The sequence below is a fragment of the Gadus macrocephalus genome, chromosome 8 (assembly GCF_031168955.1).
Source record: "Gadus macrocephalus chromosome 8, ASM3116895v1".
In the NCBI taxonomy this organism is placed as follows: domain Eukaryota; kingdom Metazoa; phylum Chordata; class Actinopteri; order Gadiformes; family Gadidae; genus Gadus; species Gadus macrocephalus.
In genome coordinates, this window is record NC_082389.1 from 18,091,905 (window position 1) to 18,114,981 (window position 23,077).

The 23,077-nt window shown below is 46.8% G+C and overlaps 1 protein-coding gene across 2 annotated transcripts in view; it reads left to right on the forward strand.

The window, feature by feature from the left end:
- The first annotated feature begins 317 nt into the window (after window positions 1–317).
- LOC132463479 (polyamine-transporting ATPase 13A3-like) overlaps window positions 318–23,077 on the forward strand; it is a 27,594-nt gene continuing 4,834 nt past the window's right edge. For both annotated transcript variants that reach the window (XM_060059696.1, XM_060059697.1), the window contains exons 1-28: window positions 318–851; window positions 2,008–2,077; window positions 2,415–2,588; window positions 3,951–4,130; window positions 4,516–4,586; window positions 4,831–4,914; window positions 5,418–5,487; window positions 5,608–5,742; window positions 6,104–6,176; window positions 6,856–6,987; window positions 7,493–7,660; window positions 8,106–8,263; window positions 8,647–8,835; window positions 9,582–9,643; window positions 10,019–10,169; window positions 10,586–10,708; window positions 10,880–10,897; window positions 11,021–11,171; window positions 11,629–11,749; window positions 15,012–15,136; window positions 15,635–15,822; window positions 16,737–16,874; window positions 17,199–17,278; window positions 17,434–17,476; window positions 17,691–17,800; window positions 19,707–19,803; window positions 21,649–21,721; window positions 22,351–22,528. In XM_060059696.1, coding sequence (XP_059915679.1) covers window positions 2,027–2,077; window positions 2,415–2,588; window positions 3,951–4,130; window positions 4,516–4,586; window positions 4,831–4,914; window positions 5,418–5,487; window positions 5,608–5,742; window positions 6,104–6,176; window positions 6,856–6,987; window positions 7,493–7,660; window positions 8,106–8,263; window positions 8,647–8,835; window positions 9,582–9,643; window positions 10,019–10,169; window positions 10,586–10,708; window positions 10,880–10,897; window positions 11,021–11,171; window positions 11,629–11,749; window positions 15,012–15,136; window positions 15,635–15,822; window positions 16,737–16,874; window positions 17,199–17,278; window positions 17,434–17,476; window positions 17,691–17,800; window positions 19,707–19,803; window positions 21,649–21,721; window positions 22,351–22,528 — 3,143 coding nt within the window. In that variant the 5' untranslated portion in view covers window positions 318–851; window positions 2,008–2,026. The remainder of the gene's footprint in view (window positions 852–2,007; window positions 2,078–2,414; window positions 2,589–3,950; window positions 4,131–4,515; window positions 4,587–4,830; window positions 4,915–5,417; window positions 5,488–5,607; window positions 5,743–6,103; window positions 6,177–6,855; window positions 6,988–7,492; window positions 7,661–8,105; window positions 8,264–8,646; window positions 8,836–9,581; window positions 9,644–10,018; window positions 10,170–10,585; window positions 10,709–10,879; window positions 10,898–11,020; window positions 11,172–11,628; window positions 11,750–15,011; window positions 15,137–15,634; window positions 15,823–16,736; window positions 16,875–17,198; window positions 17,279–17,433; window positions 17,477–17,690; window positions 17,801–19,706; window positions 19,804–21,648; window positions 21,722–22,350; window positions 22,529–23,077) is intronic.

Genomic DNA, 23,077 nt, shown 5'->3' on the forward strand with positions numbered 1-23,077 from the left:
TTCACCTTTCGCCGTGAGATTAAAATGTAAACATACATTCTCTGGGGAAAAGATTTTCTATTGATTGTGTTCTCCTATTCCATTTTATTTCATATTATTGTATTGGTTATAATGTTTGAAATGAAATAATCTGTTAATGTAGTCCTTCAGTGTGAATATTTGAATAACATTGATCAATTGTTAATCATTCAATTGTTTTAACGTCTCTATCATTGGGCTATGTCATTGTGTATATTGTTGATCAAATTTTGTGAGTTGAAATTTTCCCAAGCAAATTCACTGAAATAATAAATTCTGTCAATACCACTGTTGCGTCTTTTTTTTGTGCATGTCATAAGTGAAAATATTTTGAAAGTATTTTTCGGAACTCATCCCAGTTAAATGTGGTATAAGTTGAGTGGGCTGTACACCGTGTTCTCGTCGTTCTTGGCAAGTTATCAGGAATGCGCCAAAGGGTGTCCCCCAAGGGGCACCAGCGCGTACCATTAAGTCGAAGTCCTGATAGCATCGATCCCGGTTCGATTCCTGCCCTTCGTCCTTTGCTGCATGTCTTCTCTCTCCCATACTTTCCAGTCTTACTCGACAATAAAAGGATAAAACCTTTCATATCTTAAAATTAGAAAAAGCGTGTCCCCCAATGACCTCACATCCTGTTGTCCACTTCCTCGTCAGTGGTTGTGAATGGTGAGTGGTTGGAGCGGAGCGGGTCTCGCATGGTCTGCAAGCCGCGTGGAATATCATACTGCACATCAATATTGGGCCCGCGTTGGATCATGTTGATAGATATCTGACGGGCGCGGGAAACCATCATTCTTGCAATGCACTGTTTTGCATGTTCAGGGAAATAATTGGTAAGTTGAATAGCCCTGTTGGAGCGGCTCATGCATGATGTGCTCTACACACAGGTGAACTCGCCAGAGGTAAATATATAAGCGGGTGAACTCAAAAGGACTCGAGTTAGACTCGATGGTCTAATGCATCCAGAAGACTGGCACAGATTTGAGGTTTCGATCGTTGTGCAAACGGGCTGCACACACTTTTCCTTTGCACGTTTTATCTCCATTTTCATTTATACTCTTTGACAAAGTTGTTTTATACCAACATATCGTATAAACTTGTTTAGTCAAGCAGTGATACCGAATATTGCGACCATAGCCTAAACGCATAGCCTTAACCATTTCAATTCAAGTTATTAAAGGTTCGTTTTTAAAAAGTAAATGACATTTAAATATGAGACAACCTGAGGTGCATCTCAGTTTATAGTACGGGATGCAGCTTCACGATCAACAGAGACATGCTGGGGACTCGAACCCAGAACCTCAGCGAGTCTTTCCCCTTGTCCTATGTTCTCCTGACCTATATCACAACACACAAACAATGATCTCCTTTTAATGATTAACACTGTTTACAACATTGTCCGAATCCTATCGTTAAATAACCAAATCCCATGTTATGATAGGCCTACTGGTACAATGCAATATGTAACAAGTAATAACTCTTGAATAATTTTCTTCTCGTGTTTTTATAGAAAATGTTATTCATAAATACAATGAGAGGCACAGTGTCCGACCTGTCGATATAGAAAGTGTCTCGGTTAGAGCCTCTTTTATAAGCGCCTCATGCTGCATTCCCAAGCAACAAGTTATCATGCAGATGGCGACGGGGGTTCGGACTTTGGCTCCAGCCTGCTCAGCTGCACTCAGGGTTTATGACTTTGCTTACGGATTTGTTGACCACCGTTGAAAGGGAATCCATCAGTAATGATTTAAGCTGCAGAAAGCTGACCAGATCGTGCACCCACTTTCTGATGGTCACACGATTTACCTTATCAAATGTGTTATTTAATCAGCAACTAAATAACACAGCGTTTATTGCTCTCCTAAGTAGTAAAGTTGGCCTATCGACACCTGGTCAAGAACCTCCTTGTCTGATCAGGAGTGATATATTCACCATGACTTGATCAAACGAAGATGCGATCATTCAACACTGCTCTTGTTCTGTGTGTAGCCGTGGTTTCTCTGTTGGAATGGTGACGTCGGAGGTGAAGCTCATCAACCAGGGCCAGGAGGATGAGATGGTGACATTTTCTTTGAATCCTTTAACACCTATTTAGTCTGGCCTACTATAGACTAATCATTTAGTTTACAACTTGTTACATTTATATATTTGATCATTTATAGAGCATGGTTTGGAAAACGATCATACACATAAGTAAGCGATTCATAATTCAGTTATAGTTATGAATAACAATAGGTATCCACGGACACACTGTGAATTTCTACCTGGTTAAACAAAGGATTGATTGATTGATAATCGACGAATTCAGCCTTTGCCAGTGCATGATTCATGACTCAGAGTCACAGTGATTGAAGGCCTCGCCATAACCCTGGAGCACTGTGACACTGGGTTGGCAGGAGGTGTGGGGGTACCGGCCGTGCGTGTGGAAGAGGGTCCTGGTGGGGTTGGCGGCGGCGGCTTCGGGGGGGCTGCTCCTGCTGCTGCTCTACTGGCTGCCTGAGTGGAGGGTGAAGGCCACCTGCGACGCCTCCGCCCTCAGAGACGCCCGCACCCTGCTGCTGCGGGCCACGGTGGGTCCCCGCACGTTGCCCCCTCATCGCCGTGCCAATGTAGGCCTCTGAGAGCCCTCAGCCACACCGGGGTGGAAGGTAGAAAGTAGAACGTGTTGTAGGGAGTAGAATCCTTGTAGAAAGTAGAACGTGTTGTAGCAAGTAGAATCCTTGTAGAAAGTAGAACATGTTGTAGAAAGTAGAATCTTTGTAGAAAGTAGAACATGTTGTAGAAAGTAGAATCTTTGTAGAAAGTAGAACATGTTGTAGAAAGTAGAATCCTTGTAGAAAGTAGAACATGTTGTAGCAAGTAGAATCCTTGTAGAAAGTAGAACATGTTGTAGCAAGTAGAATCCTTGTAGAAAGTAGAACATGTTGTAGGAAGTAGAATCCTTGTAGAAAGTAGAACGTGTTGTAGGAAGTAGAATCCTTGTAGAAAGTAGAACGTGTTGTAGGAAGTAGAATCCTTGTAGAAAGTAGAACATGTTGTAGAAAGTAGAATCCTTGTAGAAAGTAGAACATGTTGTAGGAAGTAGAATCCTTGTAGAAAGTAGAACGTGTTGTAGGGAGTAGAATCCTTGTAGAAAGTAGAACGTGTTGTAGGGAGTAGAATCCTTGTAGAAAGTAGAACATGTTGTAGAAAGTAGAATCTTTGTAGAAAGTAGAACATGTTGTAGAAAGTAGAATCTTTGTAGAAAGTAGAACATGTTGTAGAAAGTAGAATCCTTGTAGAAAGTAGAACATGTTGTAGAAAGTAGAATCCTTGTAGAAAGTAGAACATGTTGTAGCAAGTAGAATCCTTGTAGAAAGTAGAACATGTTGTAGAAAGTAGAATCCTTGTAGAAAGTAGAACATGTTGTAGGAAGTAGAATCCTTGTAGAAAGTAGAACGTGTTGTAGCAAGTAGAATCCTTGTAGAAAGTAGAACGTGTTGTAGCAAGTAGAATCCTTGTAGAAAGTAGAACGTGTTGTAGGGAGTTGAATGAGTTGTACAAAGTAGAACATGTAGGAAGTAGAATGAGATATACAAAGTTAAATAAATTCTCCTTAGAGCGCACTTTGTTGCTGAACAACTTGAGTACTAATACAATAATGAGACCTTGCGTCCCGGATGCCGATAGCACTCATGCTTTTGAGGAACCTGCTCATGTAACACATGAATGTTCGTCACTCCAACTCGTTAGTATGATTTTAGTGTTCCCAACGTTGATTGTCGACTTGGATAAAATCGTATGCTAAAAGTAGGATCGAGTAAATATGATAAAACAATTGACAATATCGTCACATAAATTAGCTTAACTTCACCCACAACTCTGTTCATGTTTAATTTAAGACCAAAAACAATGAATGCCCGTCAGTCGATGGTTCTGTGTCGTCCCCACAGGATGAGTTCAGGCAGTGGTTCCGGGTCACAGTGCACGTGATGCTGGCCCCGGGGAAGAGGCCCTTTGACGCGGTGCCTCCGTGCGCCGGGGACGGCCTCTCTAACGGAGAAGGGGCCCCCAGTCTGTCCACTGAGCAGGGCGACTGCTGCGGGATGTTCCCCCACAACCAGCTTGTACCGGTACCTGCTCAACACGGCTAGCCGTTCCTGGTGCAATCCTGTTACTATGTTGAGGTCAAAATACTGTTATTATAATGGTATAGATATCATATAAACCTATTAATTCATGACATTCTACAAAAGGCATTTTATAAACATATGCAAAAAAAATGTAGCTGTATTTGAAGGTATTTTAAGTTTAATATAATTTCAGTATGTACTTTTATAGTTTTTATCAAGGATTTCAGTGAACCCTAACTGTGTCCAATACTATTTATATCGCCATCACAACAGATTTACTGACATTTTGATCATTCATCAATAAGGACGTTGGACAAAGACATCCATTATGGCTTCTCTGTAAATGTCCAACAGTTCATCTCTGCTCCCCTCTGGTTCTGCTCAGGTCCATTTCTTCAGTCACCACAGTACCAAGTACTACTGGAGTGATGACATACAGAACTTTGAAACGTACAAGTAAGCGTGCCGCTGAACAACCTCAATATATACACTGAATGTGCTTTGTTTATTCATGAATTCAATAGGGGGGGACCACACAGTGGAGTGGCTTATCACTGGCTGTATTCATAAGGGCTCAATAGTGACCCTCATGCATGCGACTGCCATAAAGATGAATTCAAATATTGAATGAATGAATACTGAATACTGTGTGTGTGTGTGTGTGTGTGTGTGTGTGTGTGTGTGTGTGTGTATTTTACAGAGGTTTGGAGGATATGAAAGTGAGCTGTGCTGGTATTCACTCTGAACTCAGCTCAGGGCCCAGTAAGCACTTGCAGGCCTATAGGTATGTATGGATGTACATCTACAAATTAGCATGGAAACACACACACACACACACACACACACACACACACACACACACACACACACACACACACACACACACACACACACACACACACACACACACACACACACACACAGTCACACACACACACCCCATAGGACAGACGAAGACTCCAATCTTCCCGCTCTTTTGTGTGTTGCTTTCCATTTGACCCCCATCCCTTCATTCCATCTCAGCCTACAGAAACCCATAAACACACACGTGCACACATTCATCAACCCACTCCACCAACACACATACTCATACTCTGGCTTCATGTATTTGTTTTTCTGTCCACTGTCGTTGGGCAGACTACTTCAGCAACAATACTACCATATGCTATTCCAAATATTACTGCTCATTCCAACATACACCTCTCTATGAAAACATCCATTCAATTGATTATTTACAGATTTATCTTGAATAATTGGTTCATCTTAATTTTTTTAAACTTTTGACAGGAGGTTGTTTTTTGAGGAGAATGAAATTGCCGTCAGAGTTCCGTCTTTATTTGAACTTCTCATCAAAGAGGTGCGTTGAGAATTAAAGCTGTACTTCTCTTCTCTAATATAAATACTCACTGAAAACATAATCTCTCGCTCTCGCTCTCGCTCTCGCTCTCGCTCTCTCTCTCTCTCTCGCTCTCTCTAGGTGTTGAATCCGTTCTACATCTTCCAGCTCTTCAGTGTGATTCTGTGGAGCTTTGATTCTTATTACTACTACGCTTCGGCCATAGTCTTCATGTCTGTGATATCCATAGCCACCTCACTGTATACTATCAAGAAGGTCAGTTTGGTATTTACTAATTTTACATAAAAAACAAGCTTTTGTCCAATGGGAATTATTATTTGTAGTGTAACTTTGGTATTGATATATACTTTTATACAGTTCAAACCAGGCACATTTATTTCCTCGAAAATGGGCTAAACACACAATGTCGTCATGACCTTTTTTAAACAAGGATATATATATTTTTATCAAATACATTGAACACTTTTGCAACCCGGAAACGGTTACATTTTTCTAAATGGAGTACGGTGTGCAGCCAATAGAAAACCACCACTCAAGACAAGCTTTAAGCCAAGTGGCCGACGTCTGTTGTTTGACTGAGAATGTATTGAACACATGGCTTTCTCCGCTTTCCCAGCAATACGTCATGCTTCACAACATGGTGGCGGCCCACAGTGTGGTCCGTGTGACCGTCTGCAGAGGGGATAAAGGTATGCTATACATCCCAGCTTCTCTGATGAGAAGCTTTTTAATAATTCAAGGTACAATATTTGCCAAAAGCAACATAATGAAATTAAAAAAAAAATAGAAAAATAGATAAATAAATAAAACTGATAGGGCAGTTGGTTGAAAGAGAAACTTCATCAATTTTATTAAAATAATAGATGACAGCAGACTGTCCCAACCTTTTCCAGAGTGTGACCCCACTTTGACCCTTACAGAGTTCCAGTGACCCTAGTCAATAACAACACAGCTCTGCTATAATGAAAAAAACACGTTTAGGGTATTCATTTATGGAATATATATTATTGGGAACAACGAGTTGCAGCAGTATAGTCCAGATGATCCACAGATTAGTGCACAATGGGCAGATATTATCGTCCCAGACCAAACTATGTACAGGGGAATATGTATATTTTACACTCTGAATATAACATCAGGAGCTATGAAAGAACCCTGCTGCTCCTTGAGCGTGTCTACACCCTCTCAGCTTGACTACCGACCCCCCCGACAAAGTCTGGGGTCCACAAATACGCCTTCAGAAGAATCTAACCGTTTTAAAAGCAGATAAAACATTTTTTAATCAACCCTATTTGGGCTGAAATGAACACTGGAGTGAATGTCTTATCGACTCAAGAGTCCGGGACCTTTTTGTGGTTTTCGTCCCAGAATTGGAGGAGGCCATGTCCACAGAGCTGGTCCCTGGTGATGTCATCGTCATCCCAGCCAATGGGATGATCATGCCCTGCGATGCTGTGCTAGTGTCAGGAACCAGCATAGTCAACGAGAGCATGCTGACAGGTCAGCATACCTATTATATTATCTATCTTATTACATTAAAAAAAAAGAATAATAAAGTAACAATTTATATATGTGTGTATGTTCACTACCGTTCGAAAGTTTGGGGTCACTTTGAAATGTCCCTGTTTTTGAAAGAAAAGCACCGTTTTTTTTCAATGAATATAACATTATATGAATCAGAAATACATTCCAGACATTGTTAATTTGGTAAATGACTATTGTAGGGTTTTTAATGGAATATCTACATAGGTGTACTGAGGCCCATTTCCAGTGACCATCAACCATCTACTGTGTTCTAATGGTACATTGTTTAGCTACTTGTGTTTAAACGATAATTGATGATAAGAAAACCCTTGTGCAATTATGTTAGCACAGCAGAAAACTGTTAAAAGTACGAGTGTTCATGGAAAACATAAAAAAAAAAAAAAAAAAAAAAGGAAACCAAACATTTTAAAGCAGTTATTAAAACTTCACATCCTATCTCGTTGCTGCTTTCCTCCACCAGGTGAGAGTGTGCCCGTCACCAAGACGGCCCTTCCCAGCTCCGGGTCGGAGGGGGCCTCCACCTACAGCACAGAGGAGCACAAGAGACACACCCTGTTCTGTGGCACCCAGGTCATACAGAGCCGCTTCTACACCGGCCAGCTGGTCAAGGCTGTGGTGGTCACCACCGGTGAGGAACCCTGGCTGGCTGCACCCACTAGGGCCAGGGGTCATGTCGCTCCCTCTTTCTTCCACCTACTAGATGGGTAGATAACAGGAGATGTGGTTTCCACTATCTGTGGAGGAAGTTATACTGCAATCAGGAAAAGATTCTGCTGACATAAGTTGTTTGAATTGTTTGTTTTGGCTTGGTGACAAGTCATTACTATTTAGCTAAAATGTATCCATGCCCCGTCAACCTAGCCAAAGTCCTGTAGGATTGTCAAGACTATCCAAAATATAGTCTTTAAAACAGAACAAAAACGATTATAAATAAAAAAAAGGGTGTGAAAAGACGGCCAACAGGACGAGTGACAATGCTAGCTGTTCTATTTCTTTACTTTGTGGCTACAAAAGCACCGGGGGCTCTGAACACTAAAAACATAAGTGACCGGCTGGCCCTCCACCTCCCTCAGGCTTCAACACAGAGAAGGGCCAGCTGGTGTGCTCCATCCTGCACCCCAAGCCCACGGACTTCAAGCTCTACCGCGACGCCTACCTCTTCCTGCTGTGCCTGGTGGGCGTGGCCATGATCGGGTTCATCTACACCATCGTGCTCAGCGTCATCAACCAGGTAGTTGGAGCCACGTATAGCTTTTGGCCCATCGGAAAGATATTGCTTTTGATGTCCTTCTCTGTATGCCTCGAAGATGATGATTGCTATTGCTTTATCACTCCGCGTTAACACGTCATAAACTAGTGTATAGTGTAGTATCGGCCAGGGTGTTGGAGGCAGGGTCCGATCGGCCGAAGTCCACAGTCTACTCAGTAGTAGTAGCAGTCTACTCAGTCGTAGTAGCAGTCGACTCGCAGGCCTCCACGAGCAAGATGTCCGAGCCCCAACCTGCTCAGTCATGGGATCCAAGCCCCTGCTGAATGAATCGTACCTGATGACAGCGTGAGGGATCCATCTCCCGCACGTCGCGTGTCTTTTCACTCTGCTCTTCTTCTCTCCAGGTTCCCGCCAAAACCATCGTCATCGAGTCCCTGGACATCATCACCATCACGGTCCCCCCCGCCCTGCCGGCCGCCATGACGGCGGGCGTGGTCTACGCCCAGCGGCGCCTGAAGCGCCTCGGCATCTTCTGCATCAGCCCCCAGAGGATCAACATGTGTGGGCAGCTCAACCTGGTCTGCTTCGACAAGGTCAGCCCGTTGTCATGGCTACGGCTGCACTGGTTTGGAGGTTCGAATTGGAAGCCAGGTCGAGGGATTTAAAGTAAGGCATTTTATTTGGATAGCCCTAAATCCCAGTGAAAAAAAAAAAAACTCTTCACTGGGCCATACTATAGGACGCGCCCTCAAACACTAAGCCTGCTAAAGGGCTAGGAGACCCCCCCCCCAAACCAAGAGACGGAAGGGGGGCTCCTCCCTCCAGTGGGCCAAGGCTTATAGATTAGGGAATAGTTCTGTATGATGATCTTCAAATATTATAAAATACTTTTGATGGTGTTCATAGACAACTCCCACTGCTCCGTGGAGCACGTATGATAAATCCATCTGGCCAAACTAAAACATGGTGTTTTCCAGTGGGTTTCGACACCCCACACACAGCTTTTCCCGACGTGGGGTCTGCAGTCCGGTTGACTCAGCTGTAGCTGTTGTCTATTGAACGGTGACTGTAGCTGGTTGCTACGACCCTTAATTCATAGACGTGGTAGGGAGGTAACCCAGCAGACAATGGATTGAAATGACACTTCACAACCGGGCACCATTCAAGGAAAGGGTTTATTTGATCCCAACTGTACGAAGCACAGCCACAAAATAATAACAAAAGGAAATAGCTCGAGGGCCAAAACAACAACCAGAAACATCCGCCCCCTCTTACTTCCAAACCAAACCCCACAGCCTATAGGCTCTAACCTGACGGCTGTGGCCCCGTGTCTCCACAGACGGGGACGCTGACGGAGGACGGCCTGGACCTGTGGGGCGTTCAGAGAGCGGAGCACGGCAGGTCAGCGCCTCCCTCTGAGAGCGCATGTGTGTACAGACTCTCACTCCCTGACTGGTCAGCAGTCCAGTGGTAGTGTGCACACCGGCAGGTGTGCACACTACCACTGGACTGCTGACCAGTCAGGGAGTGAGAGTCTGTAAACACATGCTTCCTCTTGATGTTCCTCTCTCAATGAATGACTCCGTCCTCTGCTGTTGCCGGTCCGACCCTGACCGAAATCAAGCGCACCTCCTCGCTCCTCCCGTGTCCTGCATACATCTCCCTGTGCTCGCAGAGATGTGTCTCCCATGGCGACGGCGTTTCTCTCGAGCAGCTTCATACGAAAAACCTTTTTCTTGTTGACCGCACGCCTTTTTCCTCCGTCGCCCGCCGCAGGTTTTCCCCGGCCGAGTTCGACCCGTCGAAGGAGAGCTTGGTGTTCACGCCCTTTGTGGTGTGCATGGCGTCCTGCCACTCGCTGACCAACATCAACGGAGAGCTGTCCGGAGATCCCCTGGACCTCAAGATGTTCAGCGTCACCGGATGGGTGGGTCATGTGACGCTAGAACGGCCTTTTAGACGACAGGTTGATTCATGACACTTAAGACAGTCCGAACGTAGAGACATCAAGACAGGGAGTCGTAGTCATGGTCAAAACAACCACTCTATTATTGTTGTTGCATTATTAATATTATCTGATCATTTTTTGGGCGCGACATGTTCTATTCTCGTGAAGGTTTTATAACTCGTATCCTTGTCTGTTTAACGTTAGTGGCGACACACATTTATTCCGTTTTATATTTATTCAGTCAGTCCAGTAGTTGGTACGAAATATTCGGCAGCAGAGAGACGGTAACGTTTAACATTCCCGCTACGTTCTAGATCGGTTTGCTATCACAGTGCTCGGACACAGATAACGTATAGAAGTCCATAATGATTGACACCAACGGTCGTTCCTCTTAGACCCTAGAGGAGCCCACGGAGGAGGAGACGGCGCTCCATAACCCCATCATGCCCACGGTGGTCCGACCCCCCAAGCACCTGGTGTCTGAGGCCCAGCAGAACTTCACCCTCTCCGAGACCATGGTACCAGGGGCTTCAGCCTCCCACCGACCCGCCTGCCCACTCTGGGCAGGGTATTATAGACAAACGTCTATTCTATCTACATGAATGACAAATATTAACAAAAGACAACCAGTGAATATTCTTTTGAGTACAGAATGATTCATTAATGAATCCTTCTGCCCTTCGTTCCAGGAGCTGTCTGAGCTTTCGGTGAGTTAAATCCTTATTTTCTACCTTTTGTTTACCGCTGAGTCCCCGTGTGACCGGTCCAAAGTGCGGGGCCCCCGTGCTCTGATGGGCCCCGCCTTGAGGGGTCCGCCCTGTGTCCCCCAGCGCTACGAGGTGGGCATCGTGCGTCAGTTCCCCTTCTCGTCGGCGCTGCAGAGGATGAGCGTGGTGGTGCGGCGGCTGGGCGAGAAACACATGGACTCCTACCTGAAGGGGGCGCCAGAGGTGGTGGCCAAGCTCTGCACGGAGGACTCAGGTGGGCTACCGACGGGGGGCCGCCCACCAGGGTCCATCTAGGACTGGACCTGAGGCTTCTAGGCTGGACACACTTCACATTCCTCATCCATATCGATGTTCATAAGCTACTTTAGGCCTCTACAGGTGGCGATATATTCTTATCTTATCAATTGATCGGCTGATGTTGAGGCAACGTTTTTCTGTTCACATATAAGGCGGCTACATGGGATGACATGTCTTTGTTTTGTATTACTAAATCGAGCAAAAGACGTGGTTGTTTATATCTTGGGGTTATTTCACGCCATCGTTGGATACTGATATCCCTCAGTCATCTGTCACTTAAAATCCCGATTAAACCTCCTTCTGTCTCTCTGCCTTTGAAGCAGATGTCTGGATCAAAGGCCTCTAAAATGAGCACATTGTTTGGCGTTGTTGTGGTTTGGTTGTTAATCTCTTGTGTTCCCCGTGGCGTGCAGTTCCGGAGAGCTTCGGGGAGACTCTGGAGGCCTACACCAGGAAGGGCTTCAGGGTCATCGCCCTGGCCCACCGCCAGCTGGAGCCCAAGCTCTCCTGGCACAGGGTGCAGAACCTCAACAGGTCAGACAAACCAGCACAGCCCAGGAATACCAACTAACACATGAATAACAACTAACCAACACATGAATACCAGCTAACCAACACATGAATACCAACTAACATGAATAACAACTAACCAACACATGAATACCAGCTAACCAACACATGAATACCAACTAACACATGAATAACAACTAACCAACACATGAATACCAGCTAACCAACACATGAATACCAACTAACACATGAATAACAACTAACCAACACATGAATACCAACTAACCAACACATGAATACCAACTAACACATGAATACCAACTAACCAACACATGAATACCAGCTAACCAACACATGAATACCAACTAACCAACACATGAATACCAACCAACACATGAATACCAACTAACCAACACATGAATACCAGCTAACCAACACATGAATACCAACTAACATGAATAACAACTAACCAACACATGAATACCAACTAACCAATACATGAATACCAACTAACTTACAAATTGATACCAACTAACTAACAAATTAATACTAACTGACCAACAAATGAGTACCAACTAACTAACAAATGAATGAATTCAGCAGACACTGATTAAATCAATGCCAGTACCTTCAACTGTCCACGTCCAGTTGAAGGTTGTGGGTTTGAACCCCAAAGATCCACAGTCTACCTGTGGACCCCTACCCGCTCCTTAAAGATCCCATGTCATGCTTTTTTAGGGTTAATAATTGCATTTGTGGGTACTTCTAGAATAGGGTAACATGCCTGTATGTAAACAATACCCCTTATTATTCTCACACAGTTTATTTCTGCAAAACCAATTTCAGCATCTTTTCAGCAGCTGTGTTTTGTATCATGTCGCTTTAAGGCCCCCCTCCCGAGGTGCCCAGTCTGCTGTGATTGGTCAGAACTGTTAATGAACTGCGGGTGCATGCAGGCAGGTAGGACCCAAACGCAGACGGTTTCAGGAAACGGCACTTTATTCAAGCCTAAAGGCTAAGGCACAGGAATCAGGGAACTCGGGAGACAACTCGGAACTCGGGAGACTACAGGGAACTCGGAAGACGACAGGCAACACGGCACACGCAAGACTAACCACCAACACTAACCACAGCAAACCACGATAAACCACAATGACAGCACGAGGAACAAAGGAAAGACGAGGGCTTAAATAACAAACACAACGAGCAACAGCTGAGACACATTAGGGGAGGGAACAGTAATCAACACAGGAGGGAAAACCAGGGAAACACACACACCCTGACAGTACCCCCCCCTTAAGGGTCGACTCCCAGGCGACCCACGACAAGCAAAAAAAACAAAGAAAGTCAAACCCAAAACGGGTGGGTGGAGGGGCGCCAGGAGGGGGGAATCAAAAAAAAATAAATGGACTGGGGCAGAGCCGAGGGACGTCAAGCGGGCGGCCAGAAAACTGCCCCAGGGCATGGCAGGGAGCCTCAGGCGGACGGCCTGGGGGGCAAGCAGAGGCAGAGTGGAGGCGGAACCCTTCCGGAGGCCGGCGGCAAGGACGATGAGGGCTCAGTCCCTCAGGAGACCTGCAGTGGCGCAGAACCCCCTCAGAAGGCCGGCAGCGGTGAAGGCGGAACCCTTCAGGAGGCCGGCGAAGGCGAGGTAGAGGGCGGGTCCCCTCAAGAGGAAGGCCAGGTAGAGGGCGGGTCCCCTCAGGAGGCAGGCCAGGTAGAGGGCGGGTCCCCTCAGGAGGCAGGCCAGGTAGAGGGCGGGTCCCCTCAGGAGGCAGGCCAGGTAGAGGGCGGGTCCCCTCAGGAGGCGGGCCAGGTAGAGGGCGGGTCCCCTCAGGAGGCGGGCCAGGCAGAGGGCGGGTCCCCTCAGGAGGAGGGCCAGGCAGAGGGCGGGTCCCCTCAGGAGGAGGGCCAGGCAGAGGGCGGGTCCCCTCTGGTGGCAGGCCAGGTAGGGGGCGGGTCCCCTCCGGTGGACAGGGTAGAGGGCGGGTCCCCTCTGGTGGAAGGCCAGGCAGAGGGCGGGTCCCCTCCGGTGGAAGGCCTTGAAGGGGAACCCCCCTCGGGAAGGAGTGGAGGAGGGCCCCCACAGGCAGGAGCGGGGAGCGTGCCTCCCCTGGACGGTCTGGAGGGCGGACCCCCTCCGGCAGGAGCAGAGGCCGGTCCCCCTCTGGAAGGAGCAGGGGGCGGGCCCCCTCAGGCAGGAGCGGAGGGCGGACCACCTCAAGCAGGCGAAGAGGCCGGTCCCCCACTGGAAGGCTAGGAGTGGGGTGAGGAACCGGACAGGGCTCGGGGACCGGAGTCAATGCGGAAGCTAGAGTACCAGGAGGAACCGGGTGGCACCCCCAACCCTTACAGCGCTCCATTGTCTTCCTTGTTTTGGCTACTAAATCCTCCAACTTACGGTCAAATTGAGCGTCCGCTGGGTCCCATAGTGGTGCTGTCATTCTGTTAATGAACTGCGGGTGCATGCAGGCAGGTAGGACCCAAACGCAGACGGTTTCAGGAAACGGCACTTTATTCAAGCCTAAAGGCTAAGGCACAGGAATCAGGGAACTCGGGAGACAACTCGGAACTCGGGAGACTACAGGGAACTCGGAAGACGACAGGCAACACGGCACACGCAAGACTAACCACCAACACTAACCACAGCAAACCACGATAAACCACAATGACAGCACGAGGAACAAAGGAAAGACGAGGGCTTAAATAACAAACACAACGAGCAACAGCTGAGACACATTAGGGGAGGGAACAGTAATCAACACAGGAGGGAAAACCAGGGAAACACACACACCCTGACAAGAACTCCCACTCTGTTGTGATTGGTCGAACGCTTTGCTCGTGTGTCGCAAATTCGGGGTTTAATTTTATGCACGACTTCTGCACTTCAGCACCGCCCACTGCACTGTCTGACGTCACACTGTTACAGAAGTAAAGTTTGAGCGCCAACAAGCTATTAGACGCGCTGAGGGGCGTTCTCTGTAGGGCCGACTGCTCCCCCTGGCTCAGACTTCCTACTTTAGCAGACGTCAAACATGTATACATACGTCATATACAGTCTGAAGCAAAGGGAAAAGTCGAAAAAACAGGATATAACCCCTTTAACGAGAGGGATCTGAGTTCAAGTCCCTTTGAAAAGAGGAAGCTGTTCAGACAAAACAGAAGTAAATATAATTATACAAAATCGGGAGCATTACAAATGAACCGTATGCGTATGAAATATGTAACCATGTGTGTGACCCATCGTGTGACAGGGGGGTGATTGTGTGTCCCATGTGGCTCCCAGGGACCAGATAGAGACCAACATGGACTTCCTGGGGCTGATCATCATGCAGAACAAGCTGAAGTCTGAGTCTGCTGGAGTCCTGCAGGACTTACAGAGGGCTGATATCCGCACGTTGATGGTCACAGGTCAGATGAACCTCATATGCAAGAATTGTATAGTTCACAGTGGTACTGTTCAAAATGATGTGCACCATGTATTGTACCATCAGAGATTGATCCTCAATGCCTCAGGATGCGTTCTTTCATGTACCCTGGCCGATTTGGCCCTCCCCTCTTGAGATTTAACCACACATTTCCAACATCAATTACAGAGCTTTATGGTGAGATGACAGCTATTACACCCAGTCTATACAGCTCTGTATAAAACCGTTGTTATTAAACACGGAGTGGGTCGAGCCTATTCAGTAGTGGTTAGCCAACATTGATTCTGTGGGATGTAAGGCATATTTGCAAAAAATGTAACACCCTACATGTCTGATAGTGTTTGGATACAGAGCTAACATCAAATGGAGAGGCCCTTTGTGAATCTCATGTTCTTGACCCTCTCTTTGTATATGTGTGTGATGTTGTCTGACTCTGTTCAGTGTTGAACTAAACTCAAACTCTTCCCACCCCGTGGTTCAGGGGACAACATGCTGACGGCTATATCAGTGGCCCGGGACTGTGGGATGATCCGTCCCCGGGACAGGGTCATCATCGCAGAGGCAACGCCCCCTAAAGATGTCCAACCAGCCAGCATCATGTGGTGCTACACAGAGAACCCAGACCCCGGCACCAGCAAGGACCACCAGCTAGGACCAAGCAAGACCAAGGTATGGCAACATGAGCCGGTAGATTTGGCAGTTCCTGTAGGAATTGGATGAATTGCTACTTCATACTTTGATGAACCATAGCTTATGAACACAGTTTTGGACCAAGGAAGATCACAGAGATCAATGACAGATTTGTGTATTTGACTCACAGAGTTCTCACAGGGTTTGAAACCCTGATCTGCAGCGTACTGTCAGGCATCCTTGAGCGAGATACCTGCTCCTTAACAACATGTATCTAACATTCAGTGATACCTTGGATAAAAGCATCTGATTGATTACTAAAAACATAGATATAAGTCACTTTCCAACTGGTCCAGTCTCCTAGCCGCGGTCTTGGACCCATCTGGGTTAATGCTTAAACTCTGAACCCTGAAAAAAACAACCTCCAACTTGTTAAAAATGTATAATAAAAACGATAATTGATTAATTAAACAATTTCCATGTTGGAAACTCTTATTACTGGTATAATTGAGAGCTCCTCCGTCTTGTGCGTCTTGACGTCAGTATACATGGCCGCCTTCGTTGTTATTGGGAATTACAAAATGTTTGTTTTTTGTAGTTTATCGTACGGTCGGCCTTACTGAACTCGGTGTACTCTAAGAATCCTGTGTGGGACCGACCAAAAGGGGGCGTTCCTCCGTGAAATGCCGCAAGAAAGCTGGAAGATTTCCCCACTTGCAACTCGTAGGGCTGGTGTACCATACAAATGGATCGCAGCATAAGCCCTGTGTTTTGATATGGTGTGGTGATGGAGCCAAGATGGCTTCTAGGTGAATAAGGTGTTTTTTGATATGGTGTGGTGATGGAGCCAAGATGGCCGCTGGGTGAATCAGGCCCGTGTTTTGATGTGGTGTGGTGAGCTGCAGCTGCCTCCCATGAAGGTGACCGTGGGCAGTTGTTGTCTGCTTCTCCAGCTCCCTCCACAGGACTCCAGGCTGGAGGAGGGGCTGGGCGGCGGGCTGCTGGACGGAGACGCCCAGGACTTCCACTTTGCCGTGAGCGGCAGAGCCTTCGCCATCATCACCGAACACTTCCCCGAGATAGTGCCCAAGGTGAGCGCTGATCAATCGGTTCATTGATTCAGTCTTTCATGTCAGTCATTCAGCATCATTTATGCGATAGCTTACTTACCAATCAATGTTTGATTGCTGTTATTATTAGCACAAAAATGTTTAATTAATGTTTGATTGATTAAATAATTCCCCTAATTTATACTTTCTTGTTTATATAGCATGACATTTTTTTAGCTGCTTAAGTATACTTTGTGGTGTGTGCATAAAAACAGACCCCCAAAGAAACCCACCTTCTGCTGCATCCCAGCGCTGTGATTGTGTGTTGTAACTCATGGTTTTGTCCACACGGGGGCGCTGTTCCAGCTTGTGCTGAGAGCGACAGTGTTCGCCCGCATGGCTCCCGACCAGAAGACCCACCTGGTGGAGGTCCTTCAGAGTGTGGAGTGAGTCCCTGTCTCTCCTTCTGATGCCATGTTCAGTACATCTGTGTATTGATACCCATGCAGTAGTCTTCTGTCATGCTAGTAGTGTAATGTTTGGAGATTTGTCATTCGAATGGGTTCACTAGAAAGTGGTGTCTTGTTTTCTGGTTCTTCAGCTACATCGTTGGAATGTGTGGCGATGGGGCTAATGACTGTGGGGTGAGTATGGATTACTTTCATTGGTAACCGAATGCTCATGGAACAGCCAGTTTATTGGCATGTTCACATCATTCCTTAAACATACAAAAAATATAATCTCTCTCTCTCTCTCTCTCTCTCTCTCTCTCTCTCTCTCTCTCTCTCTCTCTCTCTCTCTCTCTCTCTCTCTCTCTCTCTCTCTCGTGCTATCTCGTGCTATCTCGTGCTATCTCAGGCGTTGAAGAGGGCTCACAGTGGGATCTCTCTGTCTGAGTTGGAGGCTTCAGTGGCCTCTCCCTTCACCTCCACCACCCCCAACATCTCCTGTGTCCCAAACCTCATCAGGTGGCTGCATCACACCTCATCACACCTCATCACACCTCATCACCCCCATCACACCCATCACACCCATCACACCCCGTCACACCCCGTCACACCCCGTCACACCCTGTCACACCCCGTCACACCCTGTCACACCCCGTCACACCCCGTCACACCCCGTCACACCCTGTCACACCCCATCACACCCATCACACCCCGTCACACCCCGTCACACCCTGTCACACCCCGTCACACCTCATCACAGCCCGTCACACCCTGTCACACCCCGTCACACCTCATCACACCTCATCACAGCCCGTCACACTGCATCACAGCCCGTCACACTGCATCACAGCCCGTCACACTGCATCACAGCCCGTCACACTGCATCACACCCCGTCACACTGCATCACACCCCGTCACACTGCATCACACCCCGTCACACTGCATCACAGCCCGTCACACTGCATCACACCCCGTCACACTGCATCACACCCCGTCACACTGCATCACAGCCCGTCACACTGCATCACACCCCATCACACCCCGTCACACCCCGTCACACTGCATCACACCCCGTCACACTGCATCACACCCCGTCACACTGCATCACACTGCATCACACCCCGTCACACTGCATCACAGCCCGTCACACTGCATCACACCCCGTCACACTGCATCACACCCCATCACACCCCGTCACACCCCGTCACACTGCATCACACCCCGTCACACTGCATCACACCCCGTCACACTGCATCACACCCCGTCACACTGCATCACACCCCGTCACACCCCGTCACACTGCATCACACCCCGTCACACTGCATCACACCCCGTCACACTGCATCACACCCCGTCACACCCCGTCACACTGCATCACACCCCGTCACACTGCATCACACCCCGTCACACTGCATCACACCCCGTCACACTGCATCACACCCCGTCACACTGCATCACACCCCGTCACACCCCGTCACACTGCATCACACCCTGTCACACTGCATCACACCCCGTCACACTGCATCACACCCCGTCACACTGCATCACACCCCGTCACACCCCGTCACACTGCATCACACCCCGTCACACTGCATCACACCCCGTCACACTGCATCACACCCCGTCACACTGCATCACACCCCGTCACACTGCATCACAGCCCGTCACACTGCATCACACCCCGTCACACTGCATCACACCCCATCGCACCCCATCACACTGCATCACACCCCGTCACACTGCATCACACCCCGTCACACTGCATCACACCCCGTCACACTGCATCACACCCCGTCACACCCCGTCACACTGCATCACACCCCGTCACACTGCATCACACCCCGTCACACCCCGTCACACTGCATCACACCCCGTCACACTGCATCACACCCCGTCACACTGCATCACACCCCGTCACACCCCGTCACACTGCATCACACCCCGTCACACTGCATCACACCCCGTCACACTGCATCACAGTCCGTCACACTGCATCACACCCCGTCACACCCCGTCACACTGCATCACACCCCGTCACACTGCATCACAGCCCGTCACTGCAGACTAACACACAACGGCTCCTAGAAGAGGCCGGCCAATACAAGGAAATGTGTTTGCATTTAATGCATAAAGATATAGATATACGTAGATGTGCGTCATCAGAAGGGAAGACCCACCTCACGTTGCCATAATGTATCCATGTATATTTATTGCAAATGTTGCAATTAGATAATGAAGGCTGGGCAAGAAGAAATGGAAAAATTATTCAAAAACACGAAACGCTAAAACTGCTCCCAATAGGGGATCCTAATTTGAAGAATATGGTGCCTATTTACAGGAGGCAAAAATGATCACGTCAAGTGACATCATTGTAGACCTGACAACACTTCCTGGTCTAAACGGCAGCCTTCTGATTGGTTCCCAGGGAGGGCCGTGCTGCTCTCATCACGTCCTTCTGCGTCTTCAAGTTCATGGCCCTGTACAGCATCATCCAGTACGTCAGTGTCACCCTGCTGTACTCGGTACGTAGTACACAGTACCACGTAGTGCTACACACACACTACCATCTATTACTACACACACAGTACCACGTAGTGCTACACACAGTACCACGTAGTGCTACACACAGTACCACGTAGTGCTTACTACACACACAGTACCACGTAGTACTACACACACATAGTACCACATAGTACTACACACACACTACCACGTAGTACTACACACAGTACCACCTAGTACTACACACACAGTACCACGTAGTACTACACACACACAGTACCACATAGTACTACACACACACTACCACGTAGTACTACACACAGTACCACCTAGTACTACACACACAGTACCACGTAGTACTACACACACATAGTACCACATAGTACTACACACACACTACCACGTAGTACTACACACACACTACCACGTAGTGCTACACACACAGTACCACGTAGTACTACACACACACAGTACCACATAGTACTACACACACACTACCACGTAGTACTACACACAGTACCACCTAGTACTACACACACAGTACCACGTAGTACTACACACACACTACCACGTGGTGCTACACACACAGCACCACGTGGTGCTACACACACACTACCACGTGGTGCTACACACACAGTACCACGTGGTGCTACACACACAGTACCACGTGGTGCTACACACACAGTACCACGTGGTGCTACACACACACAGTACCACGTGGTGCTACACACACACTACCACGTGGTGCTACACACACAGTACCACGTGGTGCTACACACACACAGTACCACATAGTGCTACACACACAGTACCACGTGGTGCTACACACACACTACCACGTGGTGCTACACACACAGTACCACATAGTACTACACACACACAGTACCATGTAGTACTACACACTCAGTACCATCTATTACTACACACATAGTACCATGTAGTACTACATAAACAGTACCCTGTAGTACTACAGTATTCCCCTGTTATACTCTTATTGTAAGTACACCATGTGCTTGGCTTCTATCTAGAGCGACCTACAGTGACTGGTGGCCTACAGGTGGGGGTCCCACAGCCTAGCCACCACACTATCCCCCCCGTCTGGAATAGTGCCCTTTGTGGTCTGCTAATGATCCTCTTTGAATGATTTAGCACAGGGGTTTAAAACATATCTGTAGCCGTCTACAGTGCACTTGACTACCAATGATAAAACATATTGATACAAATGAATAAATAAATAGTTTTACTTTGGTTTATGATTCATATAGCTATTCGGCACTGACCAGTGGTTGCTTTTCTTAACTTGCCTGTGCATATTTAGAATTTCGAAGAGTGTCCGATATCGATGCTATGCTGGGAACGTCGCCTCTGTGAATCTCAGAGGATTAGAGCATCAGATGCCAAACGACTAGATGTAAATGATTGATTTCTCCCTGGGAGGTAGCCGCATTAATCTCCCTCCCCGCGGCCGACCGGGGGTTAATCAGCCTGGGTGTGAGAACCAAGCGAGAGGAGGGGGCGAAGGAACTTTGCGAAACAATAGCGTTTGTGTAACTCGTTCTTAAGCCTTCTTCCAAGAATGTGTACATCTTGTTTGAACGTTAAACAGTTTAACCGATATTCTGTGTTTTCTTTAAATGTCCTGATATTTAACATTTTTTGCTTGTTCACTTTATTGTCAAATTTGTCACAGCGTCAAACCAATTTCACATTGGATGTGAACAACACGGTTTTGGAATAAAACAAATCAGGCTTTATTGAAGCGATAAACATCTTGCATACAAAATAAGTACGTACATACTGAATACTTCATCTAGTTTGTATAATTTAATTTAATTACCATTTGGATTTGTCCTTTCCTTTTGCAGATCCTCAGCAACCTGGGAGACTTCCAGTTCCTGTTCATCGACATCGCCATCATCCTGCTCATCGTCTTCACTAGTGAGAACAACACATACATCCACCCCGACACACGGCCCCTCTGTAGCGAGCCACTTCATTCATGTGATGTCCCAACATTGAGAATGACGAGATCTGGGGTCAGACTATACTTTACGAATATCACAAATATATTGACTGATGATTCCTTCCATCCTCCTCCACATGAGGGCAAACACTCTTGGAATTTAGGTTTTATGAGACTGAATCATTATCAGATTTACATTTAGACAATACACCCAGCCACCGCGCAAACTCTTTAATCCAAAGCAAGTTACAAGTGAGGTTTAGAGCAATCAAAGAAATAACACAGACTAACACAACACTATTATTAAACTACAGTACAGCATTCAACTCCACTTTATTTATAGGACATTTCCTTCCCTTAAACTTTATTTATATTGCATTTGCAACTTTATTTATAGGACATTTCATTCAATTCCACTGAATCAAAGTTTCAAATAAATAAATGACTGAAATGAAAGAAAGAAAAGAGCATAAATTGTCAGCCATGCATCCACTCATCCATCCTACTATTATTAATCCTTACTCTGTTTTGACTCACTAACCAAATGGCTGAACCAATGAACTGACAGCGGGCTCTTGGCTCCTCCCCCCCCCCCCCCCCCCAGTGAGCCTGAACCCGGCCTGGAGGGAGCTGGTGTCTCAGCGCCCCCCCTCCGGGCTGATCTCGGGCCCGCTGCTCTTCTCGGTCCTCACCCAGATCCTCACCTGCCTGGCCTTCCAGGTCCTGGCCTTCCTGCTGGTCCGGCAGCAGGCCTGGTACCACGTCTGGACCCCCCTCTCCAAGTAAGGATTATGTTAAATCATGATCAACACTGTTATTACCAATCTATACAGCATTATGAATACATGATCAACACTGTTATTACCAATCTATACAGCATTATGAATACATGATCAACACTGTTATTACCAATCTATACAGCACTATGAATACATGATCAACACTGTTATTACCAATCTATACAGCATTATGAATACATGATCAACACTGTTATTACCAATCTATACAGCATTATGAATACATGATCAACACTGTTATTACCAATCTATACAGCACTATGAATACATGATCAACACTGTTATTACCATTCTAGATACCATTATGAATACATGATCAACACTGTTATTACCATTCTAAATACCATTATGAATACATGATCAACACTGTTATTACCATTCTAAATAGCATTAGAAACACATTAACACCACTGTTTTTACCAACGTTAACAGCATTATTTAGACATTAGTAACACTATTAACATTTTAATACCTTACTATTGGGTATATCACTGTTGTTAATCAGCGTTATTAAAAACATTAATAATATTGTTA